General features: G+C 42.4%; 1 protein-coding gene across 1 annotated transcript in view; it reads right to left on the reverse strand.

Moving 5' to 3' along the window:
• SLC7A10 (solute carrier family 7 member 10) overlaps positions 1-27,391 on the reverse strand; it is a 404,730-nt gene extending 377,339 nt beyond the window's left edge. The window contains exon 1 of the mRNA XM_085637573.1: positions 27,094-27,391. Within this exon, the coding sequence (XP_085493699.1) occupies positions 27,094-27,265 (172 nt within the window). The 5' untranslated portion in view covers positions 27,266-27,391. The remainder of the gene's footprint in view (positions 1-27,093) is intronic.
• Positions 27,392-27,669: the final 278 nt, after the last annotated feature.

Raw genomic sequence — 27,669 nt, forward strand, 5'->3', positions numbered from 1 at the left:
CATCCGAATCGTGCTTCCCACATATTGCCTACGACATTTGCACACAATAATGTATACAACAAATCGCGTCGTACAGTTTGTTCTACTTAATCTGATATTCCCTCCCGTTCGGGCCAAGAAATGTTTTAGTATCCTCTGCCGCCCATCTACAGACCCCACAGCACCCACATTTGTGAAAGCCCTGTGTGCGTGTAGTGAGCCAATCACTCCTCTCAGCTTTCTTGGGGACGGTGGGAATCAAGATGGTCCTAAGTGTCGTGCCTCTCCTATAGGTAACAAGTGGTCTGTGTGATGTGAAGGTTTCTATGATTTTGTCTGCTCTTAGGGTGTTCCAATGCTTGTGCATACTCTTAGTCAGAATCTCAGCCTTATGATTATGGTTGGTAATAAGTCTTGCCGGTTGAGTTAATGTGTCAGAGGGTCCTCTGGTCCTAAGTGTCTCTCTGCGTGGTGCGTTTTTCTGCCCTGTCTAGGGTAGTCTGTTGGTAGCCACGAGCCTTAAACCTATTTTTCATCATGTATATGCAGGAGTGAAATTCTTTGTCCTCTCTGCAAATTCGTCTTGCTCTTGTAAATTCTCCAAATGGAATAGCCCTGAGCTGATGTTTCGGATGTGCACTGGTAGCATGCAACACAGCGTTGCATGCAGTGGGCTTGCGGTGTAGTTTGCTGTGTATTGAACCTTCAATGATATACAGCTCTACGTCTAAAAAGACTAGACTAGTTCTGCTGTGTTGATGAGTGAAGACTCTAGGTAGCTATAGAATTCCTGTAGCTTGGGTTCTGTGCCTGACCAAAGTAGTAAGCAATCGTCAATATATCGCCCCCAGTAGACAATGTATTGACAGAAAAGACTGCCCTTGTCGCTCCATAACATTTAGCCTCAAAGTATCCCATGAAGAGATTAGCAAAGGACGGTGAGAATTTTGAGCCCGTAGCTACTCCCCATGTTTGCTTATACCATTGGCCCTCGAACATGAAGCAATTGTTGGTAAGTATCAGTTCTGTCATAGACAGTAGCATTCTTGTGTGCTGCTATTGTGTTGCTGGTAGCTTGCTGAGATGCCATTCCATGGCTTGCATGCCTAATCGTAGGTCAATATTAGTGTAAAGGGAGACTACGTCCAGTGAGGCTAAAATAATGTCATCATTCCAGGTTAGATCAGTCAATAGGCTGAGGATGTGTTTGGTGTCTTTAATGTAGGCAGGAAGATTCTGAACCATTGGTTGCAAGATTAGGTCCACATATTCGGCTAATCTCTCTGTGGGGCCCCCTATACTGGAAACGATGGGTCTGCCAGGATGGAAAGGTGTTTTTTTATGTACCTTAGGTAGTGTGTATAGTACAGGAAATCTTGGTCTATCCACTTTAAGATTCATGAATTCTTCTTGACTAAGTAGTCCCTCCCCAAGCCAGTTTCGGAGATGCTTGTTGATTAAGAGGGTAGGGTAGGTAGGCTTGCTACGAAGCCCGCACTAGTAGGGTTACTAGTGCGGGCTTCGTAGCAAGACTCATCATCGAGTTGACCGGAAATACATCTGACAGTCTAGCTCTCGCGTCATGGGTATTTGTACACCAGACCGACAGCGGCCTTTTACTTCCGGTTCGCTAAGGTTGTCACAGAGCACTCGCTACTCCATGGCGCACACGCCTGCAAGGTATTTCTTTGGTCAGAATATATCGCATGTTCCTTGGTTTAATTGACATGTAGTACGAACTTTTCGACTTGGTCATGTAATGTCGTGTTTAAATATCACGCGCCATGCATTACTTGCTATGGTTTAGCCTTTAGACGGGCACCGTGCAGGCTGCATGTATCCGTTATCGTTTGTGGTATCGCGGCGCAATTATTGTTCTCGCATTGGAGTGTTATTATGGTATTTCCGAGGGCTAGTATCCACCACATTTCTGTCAAACAATTTTTGGGCTCCCTATTGATACCGAAGATACACCTTCTTTATTACTTGTCACGATACCATTGAAGTGGCGATTCCCCTCCCCCCATTTACGATATTTAATTTCACAATGTGCGCCACTGTTGCTCTGATTACTCATCAAAAACTACAAACATTGACCCACCGTCCTGATTTGTACTGTTCTGTCCATTTTTATAGGTATATACTCTGATGTGGTACTCACCTCCTTCTTAAAGCAACCGTTCCATTCACAGTTACCTATCCCATACAGCCGGGATGGAATTGCAAACGGTGGAGAGGTGAGCCGGTCTTCACCCTAGCTGTTTGATACGTTATTTACGGTTCTCTAGTTAGTGTGCTGACTCACTAGGTACCCTTACGTTTTGTAATTACATATTACTCTGCCTTTTCCATCAGCCCTATAGGTAAGAAGTCTCTTTTTTGTCTTTATCTGCCCGTGTATGAGACAGATTATTATCAATGAGACTACATTTGTCACACATACTGTATCTTTTCCTTTTCTACTACTTTCACTGTATATCTATCTTCTCTCCCCCATTCTTGTACCAGGGCTCATATTCGGTTGATTGACCAATTAGCACCCTTTTGACTCATTAACTTTGTCAATATATTGACTTATAACGCATTCAGTATATGTCTAATTGTAGGCAAGTCTTTACTGGCTAATGAATCATGTGAATTAATTGTATTTTGGAGTATACAGACTACACACACCCTTTTAGTGACTTTGCAACTTATCTTTATTTAGATTAAATGTGATCTTAACTAGTATTTTTTACTTCACAAATGACACAGCACCGGCACTGTGGTGATCTTTGACGTTTTCTGCTGTTAATGTGCCTTTGGTTTCATGTTGTGAATGGTCATGTCACGTGGGAATTGGTACACTTTTGTCACAGTTTCAATCCGCTTTGCTCTATTTTGTGAATTTTGATGATTTTGCAACAGTGTTTTACACATTGTTATTACACATCTCTGTAGCCCTGAAGAAGTAGTGGGTTCACACCCTGACGAAACATGTGTTGGCTGGGCAACGGATCTGCATTAAATCAAGAAAGATACATCATACTGGACTTTGATCACTGTTTTTATTATCTGACTGTTCTCTCCATTACGTGCTGTACCTATGCTGTAATATATGGTCTGCGTGTGCACAGGCCACCTGCTTATAATTTCTCACAGACTCCGGTCTATTTAGGGGGTTCAGGGTTTTTCCCCCTGCCTGTTGCACCATTATAATTTAAAACTACTTGAATACTTGCGTACACACAAGTGGGTGCCACCGTATACTGCATTTTCAAACCCTTCTTTGTTGCTTAGTGTCTGTTGTGTTTTTCGGGTTTTGGTGTAGCACCTCCTCCTGCTTCAGTTCTACCCGACTGCCCCAGGTACAACTTTGCAGACACAGCACCTACATGGGCTGCACTATTTGCAAAAGTAAGATGGATCCCGAGACCACATAGGCAAGTGACATTAACTGCTGTGGTAGAGATCCAGTAGCCACTGCTTGCTCCCTGTTCCCCTAAATAGAGTCTGACCGGGGTATTTTGGGTCCTATTTTTATACATATTTTCTAGACAAGGGATTTGGATCCACTGTCTCAACCAGTTTGGGGTGTTTCTCTTTTACAGGGTGCTCTTCAGACACTGTCTTTGTATAAAGTGAAGTTTCTGACAGTATGTAGCTCTGAGGAAGTCTCAAAGCAGGAGCATCTATCACATGAGTCCAATGAAATGTGAGATCTCTGCACTTGGCTGTTATCTGTCTTTCTAAAGTAGTAATTAGTGAAAGAGTAGGCCTGACCTAGAAACTTCCTCACCTTGAAGAACAACAACTGTAGACCCAGCATTTTCCCCATCCACCAAACTGCAATGTGCTGGAAGAAATAATCATCAGCCCCTTAATAACAGTCACAGAGTTTTTAAAGGTAGCTTTGTCTTAGGCAGTGCCGAATTTCTGAAAACAAAAAAGTGTCAAGTCCCAAGGTATTACTTATTGGTCCACTGTAGCTAGCATAACCTACGTCACTTTTGAACAGCAGGCTTAATTTCATGTTTCATAATTACTTTTAAAGATATATTAATGCTCCACTAATTACATTTGCTTACAAATACACATACTGCACTTGGTGGTTTCTCATAAAATTGCACCAGTATTTACAAATAAGTGCCAGTACAGAGTATCGGAAAACTCTGGTACTAATTAAGCATTGGTGTCTGTCCTTCTCACTTCCTTGTCTGGAATGAAGACAAAACACTTCCATTGTCTGACAAAGATGTCCTTTTATACACACACACACGAGCACTCATGCACACACACACACACGTGCACGCACGCGCACACACACACACACACACACACACACACACACACACACGTATACATAACATAGGAACATTAGATCACAGTCTCACTGACACAGATAAAAAGATCTAGCCACTTTAAGTCACAACAAACACAGAATGCTGTTACCACTTTTTTATGTGCTACACCTAGGACAGGATTAATAGCCCCCTGTCCTCCATGAGCACACTTTTTGTGCCCCTCCAGTTCATTTGACAAGTACTGGACCTTCTAATTTCATGGACAAGCCTAGGCCACAGTGCATACACTAGATTAGTATGATGCCAGGGCCAAAATAAAAGTCAAGATACCAGATTCACATGCGGTCAAGCACTGTGGACAGAGGAACAAGACTGTAACCATGCAAGGGACATTCCCACACCAACCTCTGATGAACATGCATATTACTTCAACTTGTTTCTTCACTGTCTCTGTGAGTTCCTTATAAATTAATAAATGTTTAATGAACTTGCTGATGGGTTTTACTCAGTGATTTCCAAATTGCAGGTCATACGCCTTTCCATTATCAAACATGTTAAGTGCTTGATGCTTTTTATTGTTGATTGCAGACAGAAGTTGAGAGGCAGCAGGCCTTTAGATGCATGAGAAATCTGAGACTTTAATGACAAGTGATGAGGCCATTTTCTATTCACACTCAGGCAGTAGCGGTGTGCGGGCTGCAAAAAGTTGCCTTTTTGCTGAGATACTGATACCTCCCATGAAAAATGTACTCCCGTGAATATAAACATACATTTCGGGTTCTGATATCTTTTTCTTCAAATGGCTTTCAAAAATAGCTTTCAAAAAAAGCTCACGAGGATTGAAGCAGCTAACCCCTTGTTAGCCATTTTTGAATGTCATCTGAAGAAGAGGTCTGAGGGCCCTCCAAGCTTGAGTATTGTAGTTTCTTTATATTATTTTTTCAGTTAGTCAAATGTAAGGCATCTAAACCTGGAGTGTTTGCATTTGTAGACTGTACTTATAAGCCGTTTAATTTTTTTTTGCACATAGCAACTTGCAGAAAATAGTAAAATCCTGGGGCCAGATTTATTAAAAAGTAACGCAGTGCAACACAGCAAGACAATTTGCTGTGCTGCGTTGCGTGACAGGGAGAGGGCAGGAATGCGCCATATTTACTAATTTATGGTGCATTCATGCTCTTTCTCTGCTCTGGTGCACTGAGTGTAGTCTAGCGCCAACGCAGGCACCCGTGCCTCCTTTACACCCAGGTTGTTTTTGTGCAGGAAGGGACAGATTTCTGCACAAAAACAATCCTTTGAGGCTTTTTTCGCTTTTTAACCCCTTCGCTGCGGCGCAAATTCCGCCGCAGCGCTGGGGGGGTGAGGGGTGAGCACGGCGCCGCCATGCTCATGACGTAACCACGCCATCATGAATCACGGGCGAGCTGTGCTCATGACGGCGTGGTTCCGTCACGACTCCGCCCACTCTCTATTTCGCCCGCACAGTCAGGGAATTAGAGCCGCGTGGGAGGAGCGGCCGCCAACGGCCGCAGCATGACGGAACCACGCCGTCATGAGCACACGCCGCCCGTGGCTCATGACGGCGTGGTTCCGTCATGAGCGTACAAGGGGTTAAAGTGTGTTGCAGAATGCAGCATCACTTAGAGGAAAAAACAAATAGAGCAATTTCTCCTCGTTCCTCCTCCTATGGGAAGGCATACCATTGTGATGCATTGCCTAGTTTACTAGTGTTGGCAAATCTGAGAATTGCGCCAAAATACATGGGTGCATGCGTGGGAACACCCACTCTCTACTCATGTGACGCCTTCCCAGCGCAGAGTAATGCAAGGCAGCAGCTTGCGCTGCATTGCGCTATTCTAGGTTTACTATACCATGTGCGGTGACTCTGGGTGGCATAGTAAATCTCACGTAACGCAAGCCCTTGATAAACCTAGCCCCCAGGCTATACATGCCGATGCACAATTAAAGCAACACAAGCTAGTTACTAGAATGGAATTAAAATCTATATTCTAGTCTTATTCTGGAACATTAGCACATGCTGATTCATTAGGACCTGGTTCTGATGCCAAACTAAAGACAAAAGGTACTTGTGCCTCTGAGCCCTTTTGCGGATTAAGAGCTGAGGGCCAGATGTATCAAAGGGATTTACCCTTTGTGTGTCTATGGAAAAATGTGCTCGTACATATGGCCCTGAGTGTATATTGTGTATGCTCCGGTTTTACACTGGCATTTACCACAAGCTTTTAGCAGTAAAAGCAAGCGCAGTATTCCATAAACATGGAAATAAAATGAACAAAACGATTGTGATTACAGCTTTTGTATGTTATTCCCCATTTTCCCACATGTGCATTGTGGCTGTAAAAACAAGCCGATACTTGTAATCAGCGCTTGGGCATCTATGGGCTTTTAATGAAACTCAGTTTCTTTTCCAAAGATAAATTAAGAAAACTCATGTGGGATTTCAGGGACTCCCGATTTCACATCCCTTCCCTACACCCATTCCGAATTAAAGGAATCTCCCTCCATGGTCCTAGTTTTGGATTTAGGAAACAACACTAGTATTCAGGCTGATTCCACACAACAATCAGACCCTGGTTGAGTATGCAACGCATTTGGCAGTACAGGGAATACATGTTACTCGACTGAATTCTGGGAAAGAATCATTGGATACAGAGGGAGTGGCGCTAAATTCAGATCTCATTACAAAACGATTGTTCTCAAGGTTGTGAAAACGTGCTATCCTTCTCTTCCTGCTCTAAACTCTAAAAACCCTTTGGGCCAATGGGCGTTGCGTGCCTGTGTGAATACGTTCTGTTTCTTTCAGGGAATACAACGTGTCCTTTGGGTACAGCTACCGACATTATTAATGTAAAATTTTGGAACTGTCAAAACATAGATGTGACGGGATTCATTTTGATATATGCTAAATTGAGCTGTGTGGCTGAGTCAGTTTTAGTTAAAGGGGAGTTTGGGACTTTCCTGCAGAGATGTAATGTATGCTTATGTGTCCACACAAGATAATTTTGAGGTTCAGCCTGGCCCCTTTCCTGACAAAGCAGTCCTAATCTAGGGGTACACCTATTCCTTCCTGTGCCATTGGAATTCATAACTCGTTCTTTCACAAATGTGAAAGAGTCAAGTGTGTCATAATTTGAAATCTAATTTATGGACTGACACAAATTTTATGCTAAATGCATTTTTGAAACTTTTGGAGACGTGAAGCCAGTATAACAGAAAGTGCTCTACCCCAATTTTGACCTTTGCATTTCACACATTCGTTTGTGTTGTTCCAATTGTGATCGTATGTGCAGTGCCGCTATTACCTGGATAGAAAGGTGCAAGTTCTTACGCAAAAAATCCCCTTCTTTCCTAAAATTCACGAACTTCTGATGAAATGAGTGATGGAGTTTTACAAAGGAATGCAAAAATATAGTTTCCATGGTGATTGGTGCATTCAGTTTGTGTAAATGTAGTTCACGTAGTGAATTGTATATGTTGCTGGTAGAATTGTAGTTCACATTGTCAATGGTATGTACAAATGGTCTGATTGTAATTCCCCAGGTGAGTAGTACATGCACAGAGTGGTATGTAGTTTTGTGCAACTTACGTTTGTTTGGGGAGTTGTACATGCAGTTAGTGGAAATGGGTTTTAGTGGAAACCTGTGTACATCTGATGCTCTACGCCTTGTAGACTACCGTTCTTCATGCACTGGATTCCTGATCTGTAGATTTGTCTCATGACACTAGATTGTTCCTCCTGTTTGCAGTGGAGCGAGTTTTGCTTTTGGAGGGCATAGTAGTTTGGTGTCATAATTTTTTCCCCCTTTATCTGGTTCCTGGATTTTTGGGCAGCAGGCTATGTTGATGTCTCATGATTCTTATTGTTCAGTTGCATTTTCTGGTGATTCTGATATTGTCTGGTGATGAGGAAGGGATGTGTTTGATATTTTGTGCTGTGTGTTTGGATTATTGGAAGGATGGAACATGTTTTATCTTGTCCTGAGTGTATATAGTGCATTGTATGTCTTTATTTGTGATGCAATCACATGAAATGTGCTGTCGGTGATTGGCACAGAACTGCCCTTGGGACATTTGGCAATAGATGTATACACAGGAAAACATGTCTTGCTTGCATCCTGAGAGATGATTCATTTAGTGGTTTTCCCATGGATTCTAAAGTTCTTTTTCTTTCAGTCCCATAGCTCCTTTCTTCAAGGTCTGTGTCAGGGGCTAGTTCAAGATGGCAGATTTGTATGGGCATTTCATAGCTACGTTCTCTTTGCTATTACAGCATGCCTCTAAAACCTGCAGGAATCTAAAGACTAAAGATCTCAAAGAGGAGAGGATAACAACGCTGACCAACTCGAAGAGAAGGGTTCAAAGCAAAGGAAACACCAGCAGTAGAGACATGCACAGCCAGCTCTCACTAAGCCTTCTATTGTGGATTCGAGGTGTAGAGGGTTGGCCATACCTTCCAGGGTGGGTAGAAACAACCTCATTCACCATCTGCCACTTTGAGAGTGATCGCCAAGCCTCTTTCAGAAGATTGTATATACCATTCTCTCTACTCTCCTTCTCCTGTCCCAAAGTCTATACTCATTGTTTACGAAACAAAAAGCAGTGACAGCATTGTTGATGATTATTTCGACAACAACCACTTTAGCACAAAGCTGAATTCAATTTGGCACCCAAATACCATATACCAGTGAACTGGATGAACTGTACACAGATGGTGACTGCACCTTCATTGTTGGTTTTATTCCACAAAGGTGAGAGGTGGTGATGACAATGCAGATGACATTCACGAGACCATCTACCCGTGGGAGCGTATGAGGATTTTGGTAACAAATAGGGAGACACTGCTTCCTGACTGTGTATAAAGTGTAATCTCTTGGAAAATTTGCCTCTTCTGCTGTCACTTAAATGTATGATACAAAATGTAATATGCCTGCAGGCAACAAAATGCTAATGTCATTATTATGTGTGGATTATGTTGACACTTCTTTAGCATCTAAAGTGGGTTTATCTGGGATACCAGTTTTCCAGGATCCTATTGTCCGCCAATAGGTATTTTTGAAATCCATTTACCAGTGCCTTTCCAGTTCCTTAAAAAGAAGAAATAGAGTCTCCGTCATCTTTAGTGAGGGCAAAGATAAAATTGTCCCATTTGAAAGTGTGTGACCAACAGTATCAGATACGTTTTTAGGCGATCTACTGTAGTGGAGTAGGGAATAGAAGCCCCGCCCACTCTCTGCCCATATTTGCCATTGGCTTGTGTCATTGTCTGTCCAAAATACTGGCTTCTGATTCGTAAATAGGCTTGTTAGTCCCTCCTTAGTACCACCTCCTCTTAATTTGTCACCTCCCATGGCGACTGGCCCCTTTACTTCAGTTGTTACACGGTGTTATTTAGACTGTGAGCACTATTTTCTTTATCCAGTTTCTTTTACTGCAGGCACGACATGCTTTGGTGCCTTCTTTACAACCCCGCCCTCCTCCCGTTGTCCATGCCATCTTTACCCCCCACCCTCCCTCCCATTATCATGCCTTCTCCCCCCCACTCTCCCTCCTTCCCGTTGTTGTGATGCCTACCATTTGCAATGGGTCTCGCATTTACGCGTGTTTGAGCTATTGGTGTTTTAACCCCTTCTGTGCCCATGACGAGCTGGACTCGTCATGGGCCGCGGTTGCGCTGTGCCCATGACGAGTCCAGCTCGTCATAAACCCCGCCCGCTAATGCAACGGCCGGCACAGGGCGGGGAAAGGGCGTGGCACACAAGGGGTTAAATGACAATGCTTTTTAGTTATTTTTTGGTTTTTAAAACATAAATAAAACGCATTGTAATTTACAATGCAAATAGCTTAAATTTGCGTAAATGCGAGACCTATTGCACTGCAAATGCTTGGTAATGTCTGACTCCATTCATGTGGCCAAGTCTCCAGGAGCAGATGCCTTTATGGGATTCCAGCTTTGTGTGTTATAAATTGGCTACAATTACAATCCCTGTTTCCTAAGGGATTGCAGCAATGTATGCAGTGCTCGAAATGGAAAATTAAAAAATGCAGTTTCTCATTATCTCGGAATACCTGTTTGCTACTGAGAAGAGCAGGTAGTCTCCCCTTAAAGGTATCTCACCAGTGCTGAGAAGTGCTGGTACTATCCATTCCAAATTAAACAAGCATTAGCAATACCAGACACGTCTGGCTTTAAAGGAATGTTGTATGGTAATGCGTAGCATTAAAAGTAAATAGCACAGGAAAAGATATGCGTGGAAGCAACGAACTGTAGAATAATATTGGTGTAGATCAAAAGATCAGGTGACAGTTGCACTGTCAAGTCAGACCTAAAAATTAATGTAGGTTAATGACTGCCATTCTTCAATCTGTGCTGCTGCCAAAGAAAAATAACACATTATCTAGCTATCCAAGACACTTTAATAGCATTATAATGCCATGTATGTGCCCCTGAAAGTTCAACCTCAGGCTGCTGGATAAAGAAACAAAATGATCACAGCTGCATGGAGGACACACTTTTTTGTGGAAGCACACAACTTCTGCCCAATCAAAACATGTATTCTTGGCTCCCATATAGTGGTGCTCATCATATAATTGCCGGGACACAGCTGCGCTGTCAAGCCAGACCATAAAAAGTGCAGGCAATCTGGGTGAATACTTACCCTTTAAAGCCATGAATATATAGCTTGCTGATCGCGGATACAAGGGGCCTGTCAGAATTCCAGTGGTCTTGCTGATGGCTTCTTTGAGAATGCCCACCACACAAAGAATGGACACATTCTACTATGGACCTCTTCCATGTTTAATTCTCTCTTAGAGAAGGGACAAAGTGCTCAGTCCTTTGCAATTTGCTGCATGCTCACAAGTCTCTGGCACATCTGCTTGACTCTCGTAAGAAATGTGTATTTGCCTTTCTGTGCTTGTGTGTCATAAGCACCTGCAATGTGAATTTTAAGATTCATAACAACAATATTTACATTACTTATATTTATTCATGCAAGTATTTTAAGAGAGCAGACCTTGTCAACAAGTGGGACGCTTTACTGTGAATTTCAATCACATAAGAACATAACTTACAGCATATGATCAACAAAAAAAGGGAGACGGGGTGAAAGGAGGCTCAAAGTGAGTTTAAGTGAACATGGGAAAACAGCACTTTGCACAAAGGAAGCATGGAACACCAACTCTTTACTCAAGGGAAGTATAGAATACCAGCACTTTACACAAAGGAAGCAGAGCAGATACACACTGAATCGCTCGAAGGGCGGTGCTCCACATCTTAGGTAGCAGCCAGGGACAAAGGTGATGTCAGTGGCTAGCTGAGTCACAAGGCTTTGTAAATTACTGCAAGCCTTTGTTGCAGGGCATATCCAGATTTTTGTCCAGTTTCAGAGTACTGAGAAAATATCACCTTCATAGGCACAGCTGTATAAATAGTGTGTTCAAAAGAAGTAGGCCTTGGCAGTGAACTCCGCTCCGTTCGTGGAGTTTGCAGCGTTTTAAAAAATCTGCCCCGTGTAGCGTAGTGGAGTTTATTCCTCGCTTGCGCTTGCCAACAGTAAGTTGACGAGTGCGAGTGAGGAATATCCAACGCTAGACCGCTTCTCATCGATATTTCTCTACGTGGGCGGTCGCGGATGTTCGCTACTGCTCACATTGAGAAACCTTCCATTTGCGTTGAGGAAGCTGCTGCTTGAGTAGAACTTCTACTCGAGTGGCAGAAAGAAGCAGCGCCCTCTTGCACTGTGCGTGATGCCATTCACGCTGATTTTACAGCCCGGAACAAACACCCGGCGCTAAAAATTAGCGCGGACGGCGTGAGTTAACGCACTGCGCTGCTTGCGGAACTCCGCGTAGCTTGGCAGAGTTTTTTTGTCACTGAACTCCGCCCAGGCCTAAAAAGAAGAAGCTATGCACAGTTAAATACTGGCTCAAGGAATTTCTTGGTGTTCAAAAGGAGGGACTATACAAAATCTGCTGCAAATATTGTCAACTTCTTCCAGAGTTATGAGAAAACACATCCTTTCCAGACCCGAATGACATGCTCATAGCCTAGGGCTGTCTTAGTTATTAATGATTTGTGAAGCTAAATGTAGTGGCAGCCAATGGTTTGCTTCTCTGTTAACTGCTCATCCAGGCTTTAACAAATGTACCAAATCAACAAAGAGTCTATTCCATGGCCCAACTGCCCACTATGTAAAACGGTATTCCTAGGGCAGGGGTTGAGTGTCCATTCCAGTCTTACTCAGCGCCCATGTGTTCTTTTTACTATTCTATGGCTCAACTGTTTTCTGACATATCCAGACTGATATAATAAATGCAATAATAAAAATGAAACTTTTTGGATCTTGATGTAGGCCATTTATAGACTTAAAAAGGCTCATTGCCATCTCATTCTTATTCTCTCTAGAAAAACCCTACACCTGTTTGAGACTCTCTTTGTAGGACAGTTATTCTACAATCCCTCTGTTGTTTGAGCATCTTTCAACTTTCACAATTCTCCAAAACATTATTTTCACCTTTGATACACATAAAAAGCCATAGCATAATGTTGTACCAGACTGTGAATTTAAGTTCTTTTAACACATAAAGATGGCCTATTTTAGGGGCTCAAACTCTTCACTCTAACTCTGGGGTCCTTACGTCAGAATCAAAGTTCTAAAAACCTGATTTCTGATTCCCAGAATCGGAATTCTTAAAACTCTCAGTGTAGGCGAGATCACACAGAACATGTTTCTTGTTTTGATGAATTATATTGCATTATATTGTAATTACAACTATTTAGCGCTTAGTACCAGGGACCCAGGATTGAAGTGCGTTGTGACGCCTAGTACACTACTCTGGAAGACCAGTGGTATTGGTTAATCCAGTGCTTATTGGTTATTGTTTGTTATTGGCATAAGTCATGTGCTCTCAAGGTGACTATTCCATGCATTTACTCGAGTTTCTCTGTGGTAGATAAAGTTAATAGGTTTTAGGTGTGATCATTCGTGCAGGTTCATACAAATTGTTGGTGAGATTGTGTTCCTGATGAAAAATTACAAACCAAGCCTGATGAGGGGGTTTGTGGCTGAGTAGAAAAGTGAAACTCTCAGTGCACAAGTAATGTAGCAGAGACAGCTGATAATTGGTGGTCCACTCACACAGTTAATTAGCAATGGGTGTGTGCTTTCAAATTAGCCAGGCTCCCATCCTAAATTAGTACCACAACCCTGTCTCAGCTTAGAGAACTGTCAGAGATGGCTTAGATTCAAAGGTGCCACCGGCACTGCTAAAAGAAACACTGCCCATAGGATGAAAGTATACTTATGGGCACTGAATGGATTTGGGGGCCAAGATGCCCACCCCATTTCTGAAAGAACTTTGATATCCTGGAAGAATCAAAAAGATCAATCAGACCTTAGGACTAATTTATAAAGGTTGTACGTCCACCAGGATGCTGAGGCATACTGCCCTGGTCCTATGGAAGGCGGAGGGAGAGGAGGAGGAAGCGGTACTCTACCAATACCTCACCCCCAAGGCGGATACCATTATTGTAGCAAAATGCACTGCCCAGACTTCAGTTATATATATATATATATATATTTCTTGACCACTCGTAAACGAAGCTTCCTGAAAGGAAATCACGAGCGCAGACCTCTTTTCGTGCCAACAGTTTATTTATTTGCAATCCCCATGAAGGATATCAGGACGCGTTTCGGCCGTCACAGCAGCCTTGGTCACCTGACCACACATCAGTGCAAGCCCTGTATTTAAAGTGCAAGTGCAAACAGTTTTTTTCTTTTTTTCATCAATAGACATAGAAAACATATGAACACCAGGAAATACGATGTAAGGACAATGCTTTTGAAATGGAAATTCAATTTTCACAATTCCATAAATTGTTTTGCATTGCAACTGACAAAATAAAAGCCTAAATGCATATATTAATATCAGTAAAAATTACTTCATATGTGTCCCTTTTAAAAGCGTCATAATATGTCACATTGATGTTTATATAAAGTGTTCACCGTTTTGAAATAAAAAATGAAACCCAACATGTGGGGTAACTTTGAAAATGATAACCACAATAGTCCAAAAAATTCCAACAGCTAGTGTGTTAAAGTGCATAAATGCCACAATATTGGAAGGACATAAAGTGGCTAGTGCTAATCGAAACAGAATGAGGTAGACAGCAATATAGAATCAGATAAAGTGCATAATGCAACAGTACTTAATAATCTAAAGTGACAAATGCTATTAGTGCTAGTCAAACTCTATGTACAATGTCGGATAAAGTGCATAATGCAACAGTACTTAATGACATAACGTGACAAGTGCTACTAATGCAAAAAACACATCTAGGCAATCAACTAATAGAGACTAAAATTGAAAGATGCAAATAAATCCTATTTTATAAATATATAAAAAGGATAAAGAACATTTCCCATAAACAATTCATTTTTTGCAATCAAATTCATCAGAGTCAAAACAGACAAAGAAATGCAGAAATTACATATGAGTGATAAAAAACAGTGACCTAATTAAAAATGATCAATAAAAGGAAATGGGTATATAAGAATATTATTGCCTACCCTACAATATCCTAAAAACCAATCATTAAAATTAGCACATAGGATCCCAAGATACATTCTACTTGTATTCTTAGTGATAGAGCTAAGGAATGAGGAAATATCTGTGTAGTTGCCTATATGAAGTTCAAAGAAACGTATAAAGGTCCTCCGTGGCATTGAGGCCACCTGGCCATTTCGAATCAAACTCTAGTATGTATTGAGTTTCCAAACGGCGGAGTGTTGCCTCCCTATTGCCACCTCGTTTTCTCAATGGTACAGATTCAATAGCAAAGTACTTAAGGCATTTAGGGTTGCTGTTATGTACCTTTTCAAAGTGCCTAGCCACGGGGTAATTCTGATCCTTGTTATTAATAGCTCTAATATGCTGCAGAATGCGTTTATGCACCGCCAACTTTGTGCTGCCAATATACTTTAAAGTGCAGTCACATTCCAGGACATAGACACAGTAGTCCGTTTTGCACGTGAGATGTTGTTTGATTTCCCGTTGTGTATTAGGGAATTTTGTGCAATAAGTTTTGGTATTTATACCAAATTGGCAGGCCTTGCATATAGAGCATTTATAAAAACCATTTCTGATAGGCAACCACATTTGTTTGTTAAAGGTATCTTGGCTGTTGCCAGTTAGCATGTTGCCCATACTTTTAGCTTTACGAAAGGCGATAGAGGGATTAAGTGGCATAAGTCCCCCTGTCACTGGATCTTCACGTATAAAATGCCAATGTTTCCTCATGATATTCCTCAATTCCTTTTCCTGTTTGGAATATGTTAGTATGAGGCGTACCGGTTCAATATCAGTATTTTGAACCTCTTTTTTGTCTTTTTTTCTATATTCCAAAATGTCCTCTCTTGGTTTTAGTTGGGATATTTTCATGGCCGCATCCACTACTTCAAAACTATACCCTCTATCTAAAAACCTCGTCATACATTCTTTTTGTTTTATTTCCATATCCTGGGGGTTACTACATATACGTCGGATACGGAGCATCTCCCCATACGTTATACTTCTAATAAGATGTGGGGGATGCGCACTGGTTGCATGAAGGAGTGTGTTGCCTGCCGTAGGTTTTCTAAAAAGGGTAGTAGTTAAAATGTTATTGTTTACTAAAACCAATACATCTAAAAATGTCACTGTCTCATTACTCACATTTGATGTAAAAGAAAGGTTAAAATCATTGCAATTGATATTCTCTACAAATTCGAGCACACTTTCTTTGGAACCCTGCCATATGATAAAAAGATCGATGTAACGGAACCACCGCATCACATTATGAGTAAAAATATATATATATATATAACAACAATCGTTACCATGTTTTCACAAGAACGATGCCATGGCCTCAAACTTCATCTCCGTGTGATTTTATTTTAAATGGTCTTGTCACTCTACGCGTTTCGGAGAACACACCTCCTTGTTCACGAGGCCATGGCATCGTTCTTGTGAAAACGTGGCAACGATTGTTGTTGGATATTGGGAGTCGCTTTCCCGCCGTGGCCCGCCATTGAAAGTGGCTCGGGTTTTCGAAGCGAAACTTTGTGAGGTGGATATATATATATATATATATATATAATCTGCAGGACGACTCCTGCATGTTGTCTGTTTGCACGCACAAGGAGTCATGGACCCAAACTTGGTGGCTGAAACTGTTTTATTCAATAAGCCATATGACGCGTTTCGGGCATACAAAGTGCCCTTGATCACATGCGGAAAAGCAGTCCGCTTTCTGTTTTTATATCTTTTAATGAACTACACCCGTGATAAACATAAACAAAATACTGTCATTCACAATACTCTTTGAGTCGGCAATGGAGATATTATGCCATTGATATCGTTGTAGTGGCTCTTTTTACCACTATTATTGGTCTAGGTAAACATAGTTGAATATACATGCACAAAGTGTGAATTGCTACCACAGTCATTATGCTACTTAAATGTCTCTAATTTGTATAAGTGCAATAGTTTTTTCATCAACATATTTTAATACTGTTTATTAAAATCATGGTTAATTTAAAACCAAAATAATAAATAAATATAAATACATATAAATATATATAAATACATATATAAACAGATTTACCAATACATAATTTGTTTGTATTAGTTAAAACACATATTATAGCATGTGCCTGTATATTATTGCATAAATGCTTGAGAACTTGTAGATTATGATTTAGTGCACAGAATTCCTGTGATGTATTAGTTGTTTAACTAGTTACTACCATTTTGATTGACGTAAGGGGCATGCATGTCTCATTGCTTATCTTTTCTAACTGTCCAGACTCTATTGGTATGATAGCATGTTATAATTAAAGTGCTTAGTGCTACCTTGATTGATTAAAAGTGCTAGTGCATAAGTGCATAAAGTTCAGGTGCTTGACTGTAAACATCAAAGAAAAAGGAAAAAAAGAGAAAATAAGGGGCATAGCAGCTAGTAGTGAACTGTAAAAAAACATTATTAAATCATGTTTTTATATTGATAGTATTGAATGTTGTGGTATTCGTACTGCATCTTAACCTGGGGGAAGCTAGCTATGCTGCGTGGTGATCAGAACACGAGCGATTAAAATATCATTGTGTAGGCTTTATATGGAAACATGAAGTAGGACCAATTTCTCAAATTGTAAGAAGTTATAAAAAGTTGTGAAGGTCTTCTGTGTTGTCAAGACCGTTCGGATGTTTGCTGTCTAATTCAATAATGAACCGTGATTCAGATTGTCGTAAAGACCGTTCTCTGTTGCCTCCCCTACGTGGTTTTGATATTGAACTAATAACGATGTAGCTTAGGCAACTGAGATTGTTATTGTGGAATTGTTTAAAATGCCTGGCAACTGGGTAAGCATCGTCATTGTTGACAATTGCCCGGATGTGCTGCAAAATCCTGACATGCACCTGCAGTTTCGTGCTGCCCACATATCTCAGCCCACAGGTGCAAGCCAGGACATATACAGCAAACTCGTTTTTGCAATTGTAGTTGCCTATAATTCGCTTGGGCCTAACGTTGAATGGGGTAACATAACTAGTTGTGTTAATCCCAAACTTGCAGGCTCTGCAACTCGAGCATTTAAAAAAACCCTGTTGTGGTTGCAACCACATTTTATTGTGGCAGATCTCTGGACTATTTTTAACCAGCTGTGTTCTCATAGATTTGCCTTTCCTAAATGTGATTGTAGGGTTATCTGACAAATAAGGTGCCAGTACCGCATCTGTGAGGATTATGGGCCAATTGCGCTTGAGAATTGATTTAATTTTTCTCTCTTGCTGATTATAGGTAATAATCAGTCTGGGCTCAGAATCGTCATTTTTTGTTGTTTGGACATTGTTATATATAGGTTCAATTAGTCCTTCTCTGTTTCTTAATTTAACTTTAGCCTGTGCTTCTTGGAGGACAGTCTCATCATAGCCTCTTTCTCTAAATCTTGTAATGGCTTCGTTTGTGCATTTCTCTAAATCTTGTTCTTGGCTACAGATTCTCTTAATGCGGAGTAACTCTCCAAAAGGAATACTTTTTATGAGGTGTTTAGGGTGCTTGCTAGAGGCATGTAGAGTAGAATTACCTGCCGTTGCTTTTCTGTGTAATGTCGTAGCCATCTGCTCATTTTAACAATGACTTCAACATCTAGGTATTCAATTTTTTCTGTATCAATGTTAGATGTGAATTTAAGATTGACCTTGTTGTCATTGATGGTATTAATAAATATTTGTGCATTGTTTACATTTCCTTGCCACACAACAAAAACATCATCAATATATCTGTACCAATACTTAACATGTTGATTGTACATTGTCGCGTGGGTCCCCCTAAGGACCTGCTCCTCCCACCAGCCTACCATCAGACAGGCATAGCTGGGAGCGAAGCAGGATCCCATAGCCACACCGCGCAGCTGTTTGTACACGTCTGTACCAAATAGAAAGAAATTGTTATTGAGGCACCAATCAATACATTCTAACAGCATATTGTTATGTTTGTAGGATTCAATGGGTCTTAAATCTAGAAAGTATTTAATGGCTTGAAGTCCTATCTCATGTTCTATGCACGTGTAAAGGGATTCAATATCTAATGTCATAAGAATCATATCTTTTTCCCATTTGATATTCTTAATTTTGCTCAGGAAGTCTCCCGTATCTCTCACGTAGGTGGGTAAATTCTTGACTAGTTTTTGTAAAAAGAAATCAATGTATTGAGATACGTGTTCGCTCATACTGTTGATGGCCGATATTATTGGACGCCCTGGAATTGGTACAGTCTTTTTATGTATTTTGGGAATGAAATAGATTATCGGAATCACTAGATGTAATACTTGCAAAAAATTGAATTCCTCCAGTGAGATCATCCCTTCTCTTTTAAACTGGTATAACATTTTGTTTAAAGAGTCTTTTGCTTTATTGTACTCTTTCCAGTTTGTTTTTGCATAGCAGGTTTCATCTTGTAGTTGTCGTTTCGCTTCGTCAATGTATTGAATCTTTGGCCAAATGATAATGTTGCCTCCTTTGTCACTTTTAGTGATTACCACTTCGTGGTTTCTCCGCAATTTATTAATTAATTCTTGATATTTCACCTCGTTATGCTTCTTTATACGTTTTCTCTTGCTCAATTGGAGACGAATTCGTCTTCGGGTCCGTCGACGGAATCAACCGATATTCCGTAATTAGTATCTGCAGGACGACTCCTGCATGTTGTCTGTTTGCACGCACAAGGAGTCACGGACCCAAACTTGGTGGCTGAAATTGTTTTATTCAATAAGCCATATGACGCGTTTCGGGCATACAAAGTGCCCTTGATCACATGCGGAAAAGCAGTCCGCTTTCTGTTTTTATATCTTTTAATGAACTACACCCGTGATAAACATAAACAAAATACTGTCATTCACAATACTCTTTGAGTCGGCAATGGAGATATTATGCCATTGATGTCGTTGTAGTGGGTCTTTTTACCACTATTATTGGTCTAGGTAAACATAGTTGAATATACATGCACAAAGTGTGAATTGCTACCACAGTCATTACGCTACTTAAATGTCTCTAATTTATATATATTATAAAAGGTCACAGAGGGTTAATTGGAATACTGGCGGCCGTTCGAAGAACAAAGGATACAACCTTTTATTCCCTAAAGGTCACTGACAGAAAATAAAATCAGATTTTGAAGGAAAAAGATTTTCTGTCTGACACCAAGTACTACTGATTAGATCTAAACATACACCACCCTGTGCAATTCTGAAAACTCCAATTAGCAATACTTGGCTTGCTGTACTTTATAGTATATTTGGAGTTTCAGGGGCTGCTATAGTCCTGCTGGACACCACTTCTCAAACCTAATCAAAAATCCAAATACATACGAGCCTGTGAAACAGGCAAGAAACCTGTACGAATACAGGCTCATGTGTTCTATTGAGTTCATTTTCCATGTAAAATAAGACAACCTAATGAACTGTGTAAGACGTACAATATTTAACAATCTACACTTTTAAAGCCCTAGACAGGCACACTTCTAAGGTATAGGCGTATATACTGTTAAACCAGGCAGCTGACTTACATTTTCTTGCAAACTGGTACAACATCACACCTGATTAAATTCATCGTTTTTGAAATATCCTAGACCATTTAACACATAAAGTACTTTCAACAAAAAATTGTGAGTTTCAAACTAACTTATACAAGTGTAACAACTCGTTCTGGTACCCCCTTGCAGTACACACACACTTTTTGTAAATTACATTCAACTGCCACCTGCTCAACATTGTCATCAGTGCTGGAAAATAGGGATACCAGTCCAATCCTGCATCCTGCAGCTATTAATCAGCCAGGTAATCTTATTGGCTGCACAATGTAAGGCACGGGGTCATAGGCTGCGCCGCCAGCAGGAGGCGATACAGACCTCCAGCTTTTCTTTGCAGCTCTTGCCCAGTGCACTTAAAGGGAAATCACCAACTCTCTTTGTCAGACAAGGCTGTGAAAAGTTAAATGTCGAAGAATCACAGCTGCAACCTAACACCTTGATGCCAAACGCAGAGAGACATCAATGCAGAAAAGCGTGCCACTTCATGAGTTTCCAAGACATACAATAATATTTGGACTACCTTTTCATCTCTAAAGTTGTGCTTGTAAAATGTGTAGGTCTCTGTGGATGTACCTTTCTATATGTGTAATAACCTGGATTGTAACGCTTGGCCTGCTGGTAACCCAAGGATGAAAGCAAAAAACACACATTCATCTTTTAGGCTCTTTTACTTAAAAAAACAGACCTGTAATCTTCACATAACATGGTATGTTCTGAAGCAGCCTGCTGTGCTTAATTTAAGCCAGTGGTTTCTAGTGCTCGGCACCGGCAATTAATTGTCAACACCGGCACTTGCGACAGTCTGCCACAAGGTGGCGCTGTCTGGTTAATTTAGAGATGACCACAACATCAGTTAATTACTAATTTAACACACATTAAAAATTACTATTACCTGCCACCCAATCCCTTCTTATACCTTTGGGGGCCTGAACTACTCCGAATTGTCACCCTTGTTGGAGTGTGGTGGTTAGTAGTTCTGTTGTTACTATAATTGTCAGCCGAGCAGGGGCAATGAGTGGTGGAAGCTGCAGTGGGCTTCTGACAAGAGCCCTGGCACTTAAGTTTTTTTATTACAAATTAAGCACTGAATGCAGGTATACTAAACCTCCATGTAATTTTATGGTACTTTAAAGCTGGGATAGGATAATTCTCTCTCTAGCACATGGATTGACCACCAACTAATTTACCACTTTTATACCCTGAAACTTGCTGGATGCCCATAGATCTATGCAGAAGGTGCATTAACACCAATATTTGCAGTGGGCAGATTATGCCTGTGCTCAGCACCGGCAAACAAAACAAGCAATGGGAAAGCTAATAGGCCTCATCTTTTATAATGAGACATAAAACTGTTGGCTTTGCCAGTGCTTGTTTACATAGCATGAACTAAATTACAAAATTGGCACCTGTGCTTCAGTATAGACATGCAAGCAAGCTCACACACAGGTATGCCTCTTGGGATGCTTTCTCTTTATGATAACCATTCCAATATAGTATTTTGATTCACCAGCAGCCATTTGTGTGTTTTTTCAAACTTTAATTTACTAGTCCAGGTCGGTCGATGGCTATTTGGGAATGGTAAAAAATGGATGCAGCGAAAACTTAAGAAATGAGTATCCCAGTAGCATAGTGCAGCTGCCTGACCCTTGGAAAAAATAAATATATAAAGTATGGGGCAGAAAACCATTTCACAGTGAAGACAGTGGCTCATATCAATGTACAGCTGCCTGTCCCTCCCAAAAGCACCTATAAAATAATAATAAAAAATGATGAAGCAGGGGTGAAAAAGGGATAGGTTGGGGTGCAATGGATGAGGTGTGGGGGTCACAAGTAGAAGCATAAGAACAGAAAGGGAGAAAGCGAGAAAAGCTGGGAGCTCTCATGGTGTGCTGAAAAAAAGTGCTATCCTCATTCGGCCTGCATGTGAAATACCGCTCTGCTTGCGGAGTTTGCAGCGTTTTTCTCTCCCCGCGCTCCACATAGCATGCAGAGTTCTGAAAAAGTTTTTTCGTCGCTAGCCAACATTAAGTTGCCGAGCGCAAGTGAGGAAAATCTTACCCCAGACCACATCCCGGCGAGATTTCTCAACGCAGGCAGTCACCGATGGCCGCTACTGCTCGCCTTGAAAAACCTTTCGTTTGCATCGAGGAAGTCGGGGCTCGAGTATAACATCTACTTGAGCACAGAAAGACGCAGCGCCCTCTTGTGCTGTGCATGGTGCAGTCTACGCTGATATTCCAGCGTGGGACAAAAACCCTGCGCTAAAAATAAGGGCGAACGTCGTGACCTAACGCACTCCGCCGCCTGTGGAACTCCGTGTAGGGCTGCTGAGTTTTTGGATCCACCCAGGCCTAATCCTCATGTGAGGAGTGGAAGGATACACCTTATCCAATCAAAAAGATTGCAAAGCAGCAGCGCTCCGAGGCAGAACAAACACAGTGCTAGGGAGGAAAGCCACTGAATCATGAACATATGTATTTTAATGCTCATGATAGATCCTTGACAACAGACTCCTTTGACTGTAGGCAAGATTTAAAAACACAGGAGCTGAGATGAGGATCTACTGGGCTCTATAATTCTGCTCTCCATGACTACTCATCTCCAGCTTAAAAATCTGGAAGGTGCTAAGAAAAGAAACACGCATTGGCATAGCCGATAGGTCTCGCTTTGCATTGGATGGGGGAGCGGATGCAAGCTACTGCTCACCTGGGCACCTAGGGATGATTGTTGACATGGTGCTGTCTCGATGTGGAAATTGATAAGGTGATCAGCCTTGTTTTAGTTCCCTTTCTAGTTACAAGCAGACCTGCCAGGCAGGGTTTTAAGAGGGTCCTTGCAAAATGCCTGGTGTTACCTGTCACGACCTGGGTTAATGAAACTCAGTTATGCATTTTACTGTGAAATCATACAGACCAAATAACTGTGGATTTGTAAATGCTCACCAGGGAGTGATTGGATTTTAACTTCATATATGGTACACAAAGTCCCAGAATGCCACCATCTGACGTAAAGGCAGAGGCAAAGCAAAACTTTCTGAAAAACAAACCGAACGGCCAGCAGCCGCCAGACTACCCCCCTCTCCCTTTGCACATGGCTCATCACTGTGACGTGGTTGACTTGATCTGCCACCGTCTCTTCCACACAGGCCTCCATGTAATAATTGTGTGCTTTGGCGCCTGCAGGTTCAGTGTTGCATGGTCACCTGCAGTAAATGTTTGACTGGGGCTGCCCGCCATTGACATGTCCTGTGCAGACCTGTGCACTTTGATCGTTGAATGTTCGCAGTCACTAGGGGCTGCTGCAGCATCCGGCGCAAGCCCAGTGATTTACTCGACTGTCTAGCAGGTGTGTTTGTAAACGGGTTGAGGCTGATGTGAACGTCCATCTTTCTGGCGCCCTTCTCTTCCTAGATGGTGGTAGCACTTGCACAGAACAGCACTCGTCTTCGTGAGACTGCTGAGAAATGTTGAGTTGTGTAAAGTCTTCACCAGGCGGCCCTCCCTCGAGGGTCTGCATCCCTGGGCCCCCCTTGCATGCCCGGGCAAGAGAAGGGTCACGTTACAAAGGCACTCAGGCTCGCTTCGGGAATTAATGTTAATTCGGCGGAGTTGGTGGCCTCAGGGAAACCTGCTAGAAAGTGAAATGTTTCTGCGTTGGAGGAAGACGCAGCAGGGACATTTTTTTCTGCTGCTGAAATGTTGCAGTGTAAACAGTGGAGTCGGAGTTCATATTAACGTTCACTGTGGTGGCGTTTGTAGCAAAAGTGCACCAGGGCCAGCGCGACCAACATATGTTTCCAATTAACGTGACAGCTAGACGCGGGTGCGATAATTGGAAACAGATGGCGCTGCTGCTCGCTCCTGAGCACCCTAGGCCAGGGGACAGAGAAGGCGGGACATGCACCCGCCTTGGACCAACTGCGTGCTGTCTTTCTTTGAAAGACGCATGCACAGGCCAATTGCGGGTTAATTTAAAAAAAGCAGACCCACAAGCTTGTGTTCAGAGTTGAAAAGCCGTTACTAAATGCCTCGCAGAGCAGCGCATGCGCGCTGGCTCAGGCGAGACCTAAAAATGAATAAATAGTGTAACACGCTTGGAGGCAGTGCTGGCTGATCTGCGGGTAGGGAGGAGGACCTGGTTCACCAGAAGTACTAGAACCATCATGGGGGCAAGGATTTCTGGGACCATGAGGACAAGTAGGACAAGCAGTAGCAGAACCATAAAGATCCAGACGGCCAGGACCAAGAGGACCAAAACCAGAAAGACCACAAGAACAAAGATAAGGAGTACCAGGACCATGGGAGCAGGGAGAGGAGGACCAAGGCCAGGATGTCCAGGGTACTAGGATAAGGAAGTGCAGATGTACCTTGGCCAGGACAACCAGTGCTGCAAGGAAAAGGACTAGGAGCACCAGGACCATGGGGAACAGCACCAAGAGGACTGTCGTTAGGAATAAGGGGACCAGAAGAGAAAGAGTAACAGGATATAGAGGAACAGTGACTGGACCAGGCCTTGAAGGGACAGGAACTGGGCCTGGGGAACCGATAATAGCACAAGGGTCTGCAAGAGGACTATGACCAAGAATATCAAGACCAGGAAGACCACAGAAGCAAGGAAAAGAGAGATCAAGAGGACCAGGACAATCAAGACAGCGGGAAAAAGCGAGGATCAGGAGAACCGGGACCAGGAGGAGAAAGAGAAGCTGGACAAGGAAGACCAGGCCCCAGGGCACCATGTTCAGAACCAGGAGCTTGGACCAGGACCTGGAGAAGTATGAAGACCATAAGGATCAGGACTGAGCAGAGCAGGGGGATTAGGACAAAGAATATAGGGAGAACCAGGATCTGAAGGAGCAGCAACAGAAGGAGCAGGAGGACAAGAGAGTAAGGACCATGAGGGCTAATCCAGGAGCATGGGTGGGAGAACCAGAAGGCTCAGCGGGCCATAACCTGGACAAGAAGAAGGGCCAGGAGGTGTTCCACAAGTAAGAGGTAGACCAGGAGCCTGTCCAGGAGGATGAGGAGGAAGACCTGGACCACAAGGAGGAGGATCAGGACTCATGAGGATGGGGATAGAAAGGCCCAGGGGGAACCAGAAATTGAAGGATCAGATGTACTAGAAGGACGACGAGGATCAGGACTAGAAGAGATGAGGCCAGATGTCAGAGGAGGATCATGAGGAGTGTCAGGAGCACAAGCAGGTTAAAACCAAGACCAGGGCTCTGAGAAAGACCAGGACTAGCACACGGAGGAAAGCGAAGAGCAAGAGGATGAGGAGGGAGAGGAGAGGAGAAGTAAAGGAGTAAGTGAAGGATCAGGAGCATGAAGTCCAGTAAGAGGAGGATGGTGATAAGGGGAAGAACCAGGAGTGAGAGGAGACCAGAAGGATGATGGTGAAGCGGAAAAGAAGGACCAGGAGCAGGATACGAACAGAGGAGAAGGAGCAGGACTGGGAGGAGCTAGAAGTCAATGTGATTCTAGAATCAGATTTAAAAGTATCAAGCACAAAAATATCGAGCTACCAAGAAATCGTAGCCTAAATGTTGACTACCTAAATATTGCGAAAATAAGAATTTAGAGGTAAGTATACCATTTACTATTTTTAACTCCACATCTATGTACCCTGAAGATATTTATATATAAATGTATAAATGTGGATTTAAGTACAATAAACCAGTTTACTGCTAAGTTATTTTCTTGTTGACAATGTCCTTATGGCTTTGGTACAGAACTTGTCAAAAATAACTTATTGGTTGAGCCTCAATCATTAGTTCGCTCCACTTGATCCTGGCTTGCAGGTCTTTGCCCCTAAGGACTTTGCCACCTTTTGCTACAGCCAATGTATGGGATACCAGAATAAACTTTTTCCATTTCCAACATTGTACATGGAATCACTAGAACATGAAAGCACATGATGCCTGCCAGACAGTGAGGGTGAAAGAGCTGCAGCAAACAAGCATGTCTCACAACTTCCCCTAAGCAAGCGCTTAATTTGACATGCGCAGCACAAAATTGCCCCCTAATCGCCACTTAGAATTATGCTCAGCGGAGAGAACAACTCTGGAAATAAATCGTTTTTGTAATATTAGGTGCCACATGACTCAGACCTTGTGATCATTTTACAACCAACGCTTTATAGCAGCAGGGCATCTCAAACCGGTGGTGCTGCACATAAAACAAGTGTGTGTGTGTGTGGGGGGGGGGGGCGTGGGGGTTAATGGCTGAGATTGGTAGACAGTACCTAACTCGGTATACATGGATATATAGTATCAGTAATCGACTGCACTCAATTTTCAATTTGTGGCACAGAAAAAGTGAGTAATTTGCCCAGAATCAAACAGCTTCGGATAAATCACGAAGCTGGGATTATTAATCACACTTTCAGGCTCCGAGATACCACCTTCCCTCCAAGTCTTTTCACAGTGAGAAGTTAAAAAGTTACCTTAAATGTTTCCTAGTTGCGCTGGCCCAAATGTGACAGCCTTTTAAAAGTACTTAATTCATTTATTTAACGCTGTCAGGTCGATCATTTTAAAGTTTACAAAAACTCTCAAGTCGTGAAACTTTTATTAGACTAACAAAACATATGCGAAAATAGGGCACTGCATGGACTTCCCAAGTCACACAGACTTCTTCCAAAGTTTGCACTGCTGCAAGCCGTCGTGTTTCACACCCGCCAGCGCCTTACCTATGATGATGGCACACGCACTGACGAGTCCTATCTCCTTCTTCAGAGTCACCTTTTCTGAGCTGCTGTCGCGAGCGGCGTTGGCTGTCGCCGACAGCTGGCTGGGCGCTGGCGGCTCCGGGTGGTGCGTGCTGTTCGCACTCAGCTTTTTAAGCCGATTTTCTCCAGCCATTTCTCCGCTCCGCTGGACGTCCCCGCTGTGTCCCTCTGCCAGCCTGCCAATGCATAAGGCAAGGAGTGAACTTGGCAATGAGCGAGGCCTCCCAGGCAGCGCTGTCTGCCCGGCAGATAAGTCCCCGTTGTTGCCGGAAGCCACGCCCCCCGCCATCAATCCCTCTCAGCCCTATTCATAAGGTCTCTGTTTGGGTATGGCCTCTGGATGCATTCACTGATCGGGCACGCCTCCTGATTTGCATATTCACACCTCTCTTACTGCATACCCACGCCAGTTTGTGCAGTCGGCGCCTGTTTGTTAATTCACTACCGATTTAAAGCAGAAAAAGCAAAAAAAACTTTTTTCACTAGGAGATTAGGAATAGCATCTTTGGAACCAAAAAGTGGACAACCTTGACAGTA

This window comes from Triturus cristatus, chromosome 12, assembly GCF_964204655.1.
Source record: "Triturus cristatus chromosome 12, aTriCri1.1, whole genome shotgun sequence".
Taxonomy (NCBI): Eukaryota; Metazoa; Chordata; class Amphibia; order Caudata; family Salamandridae; genus Triturus; species Triturus cristatus.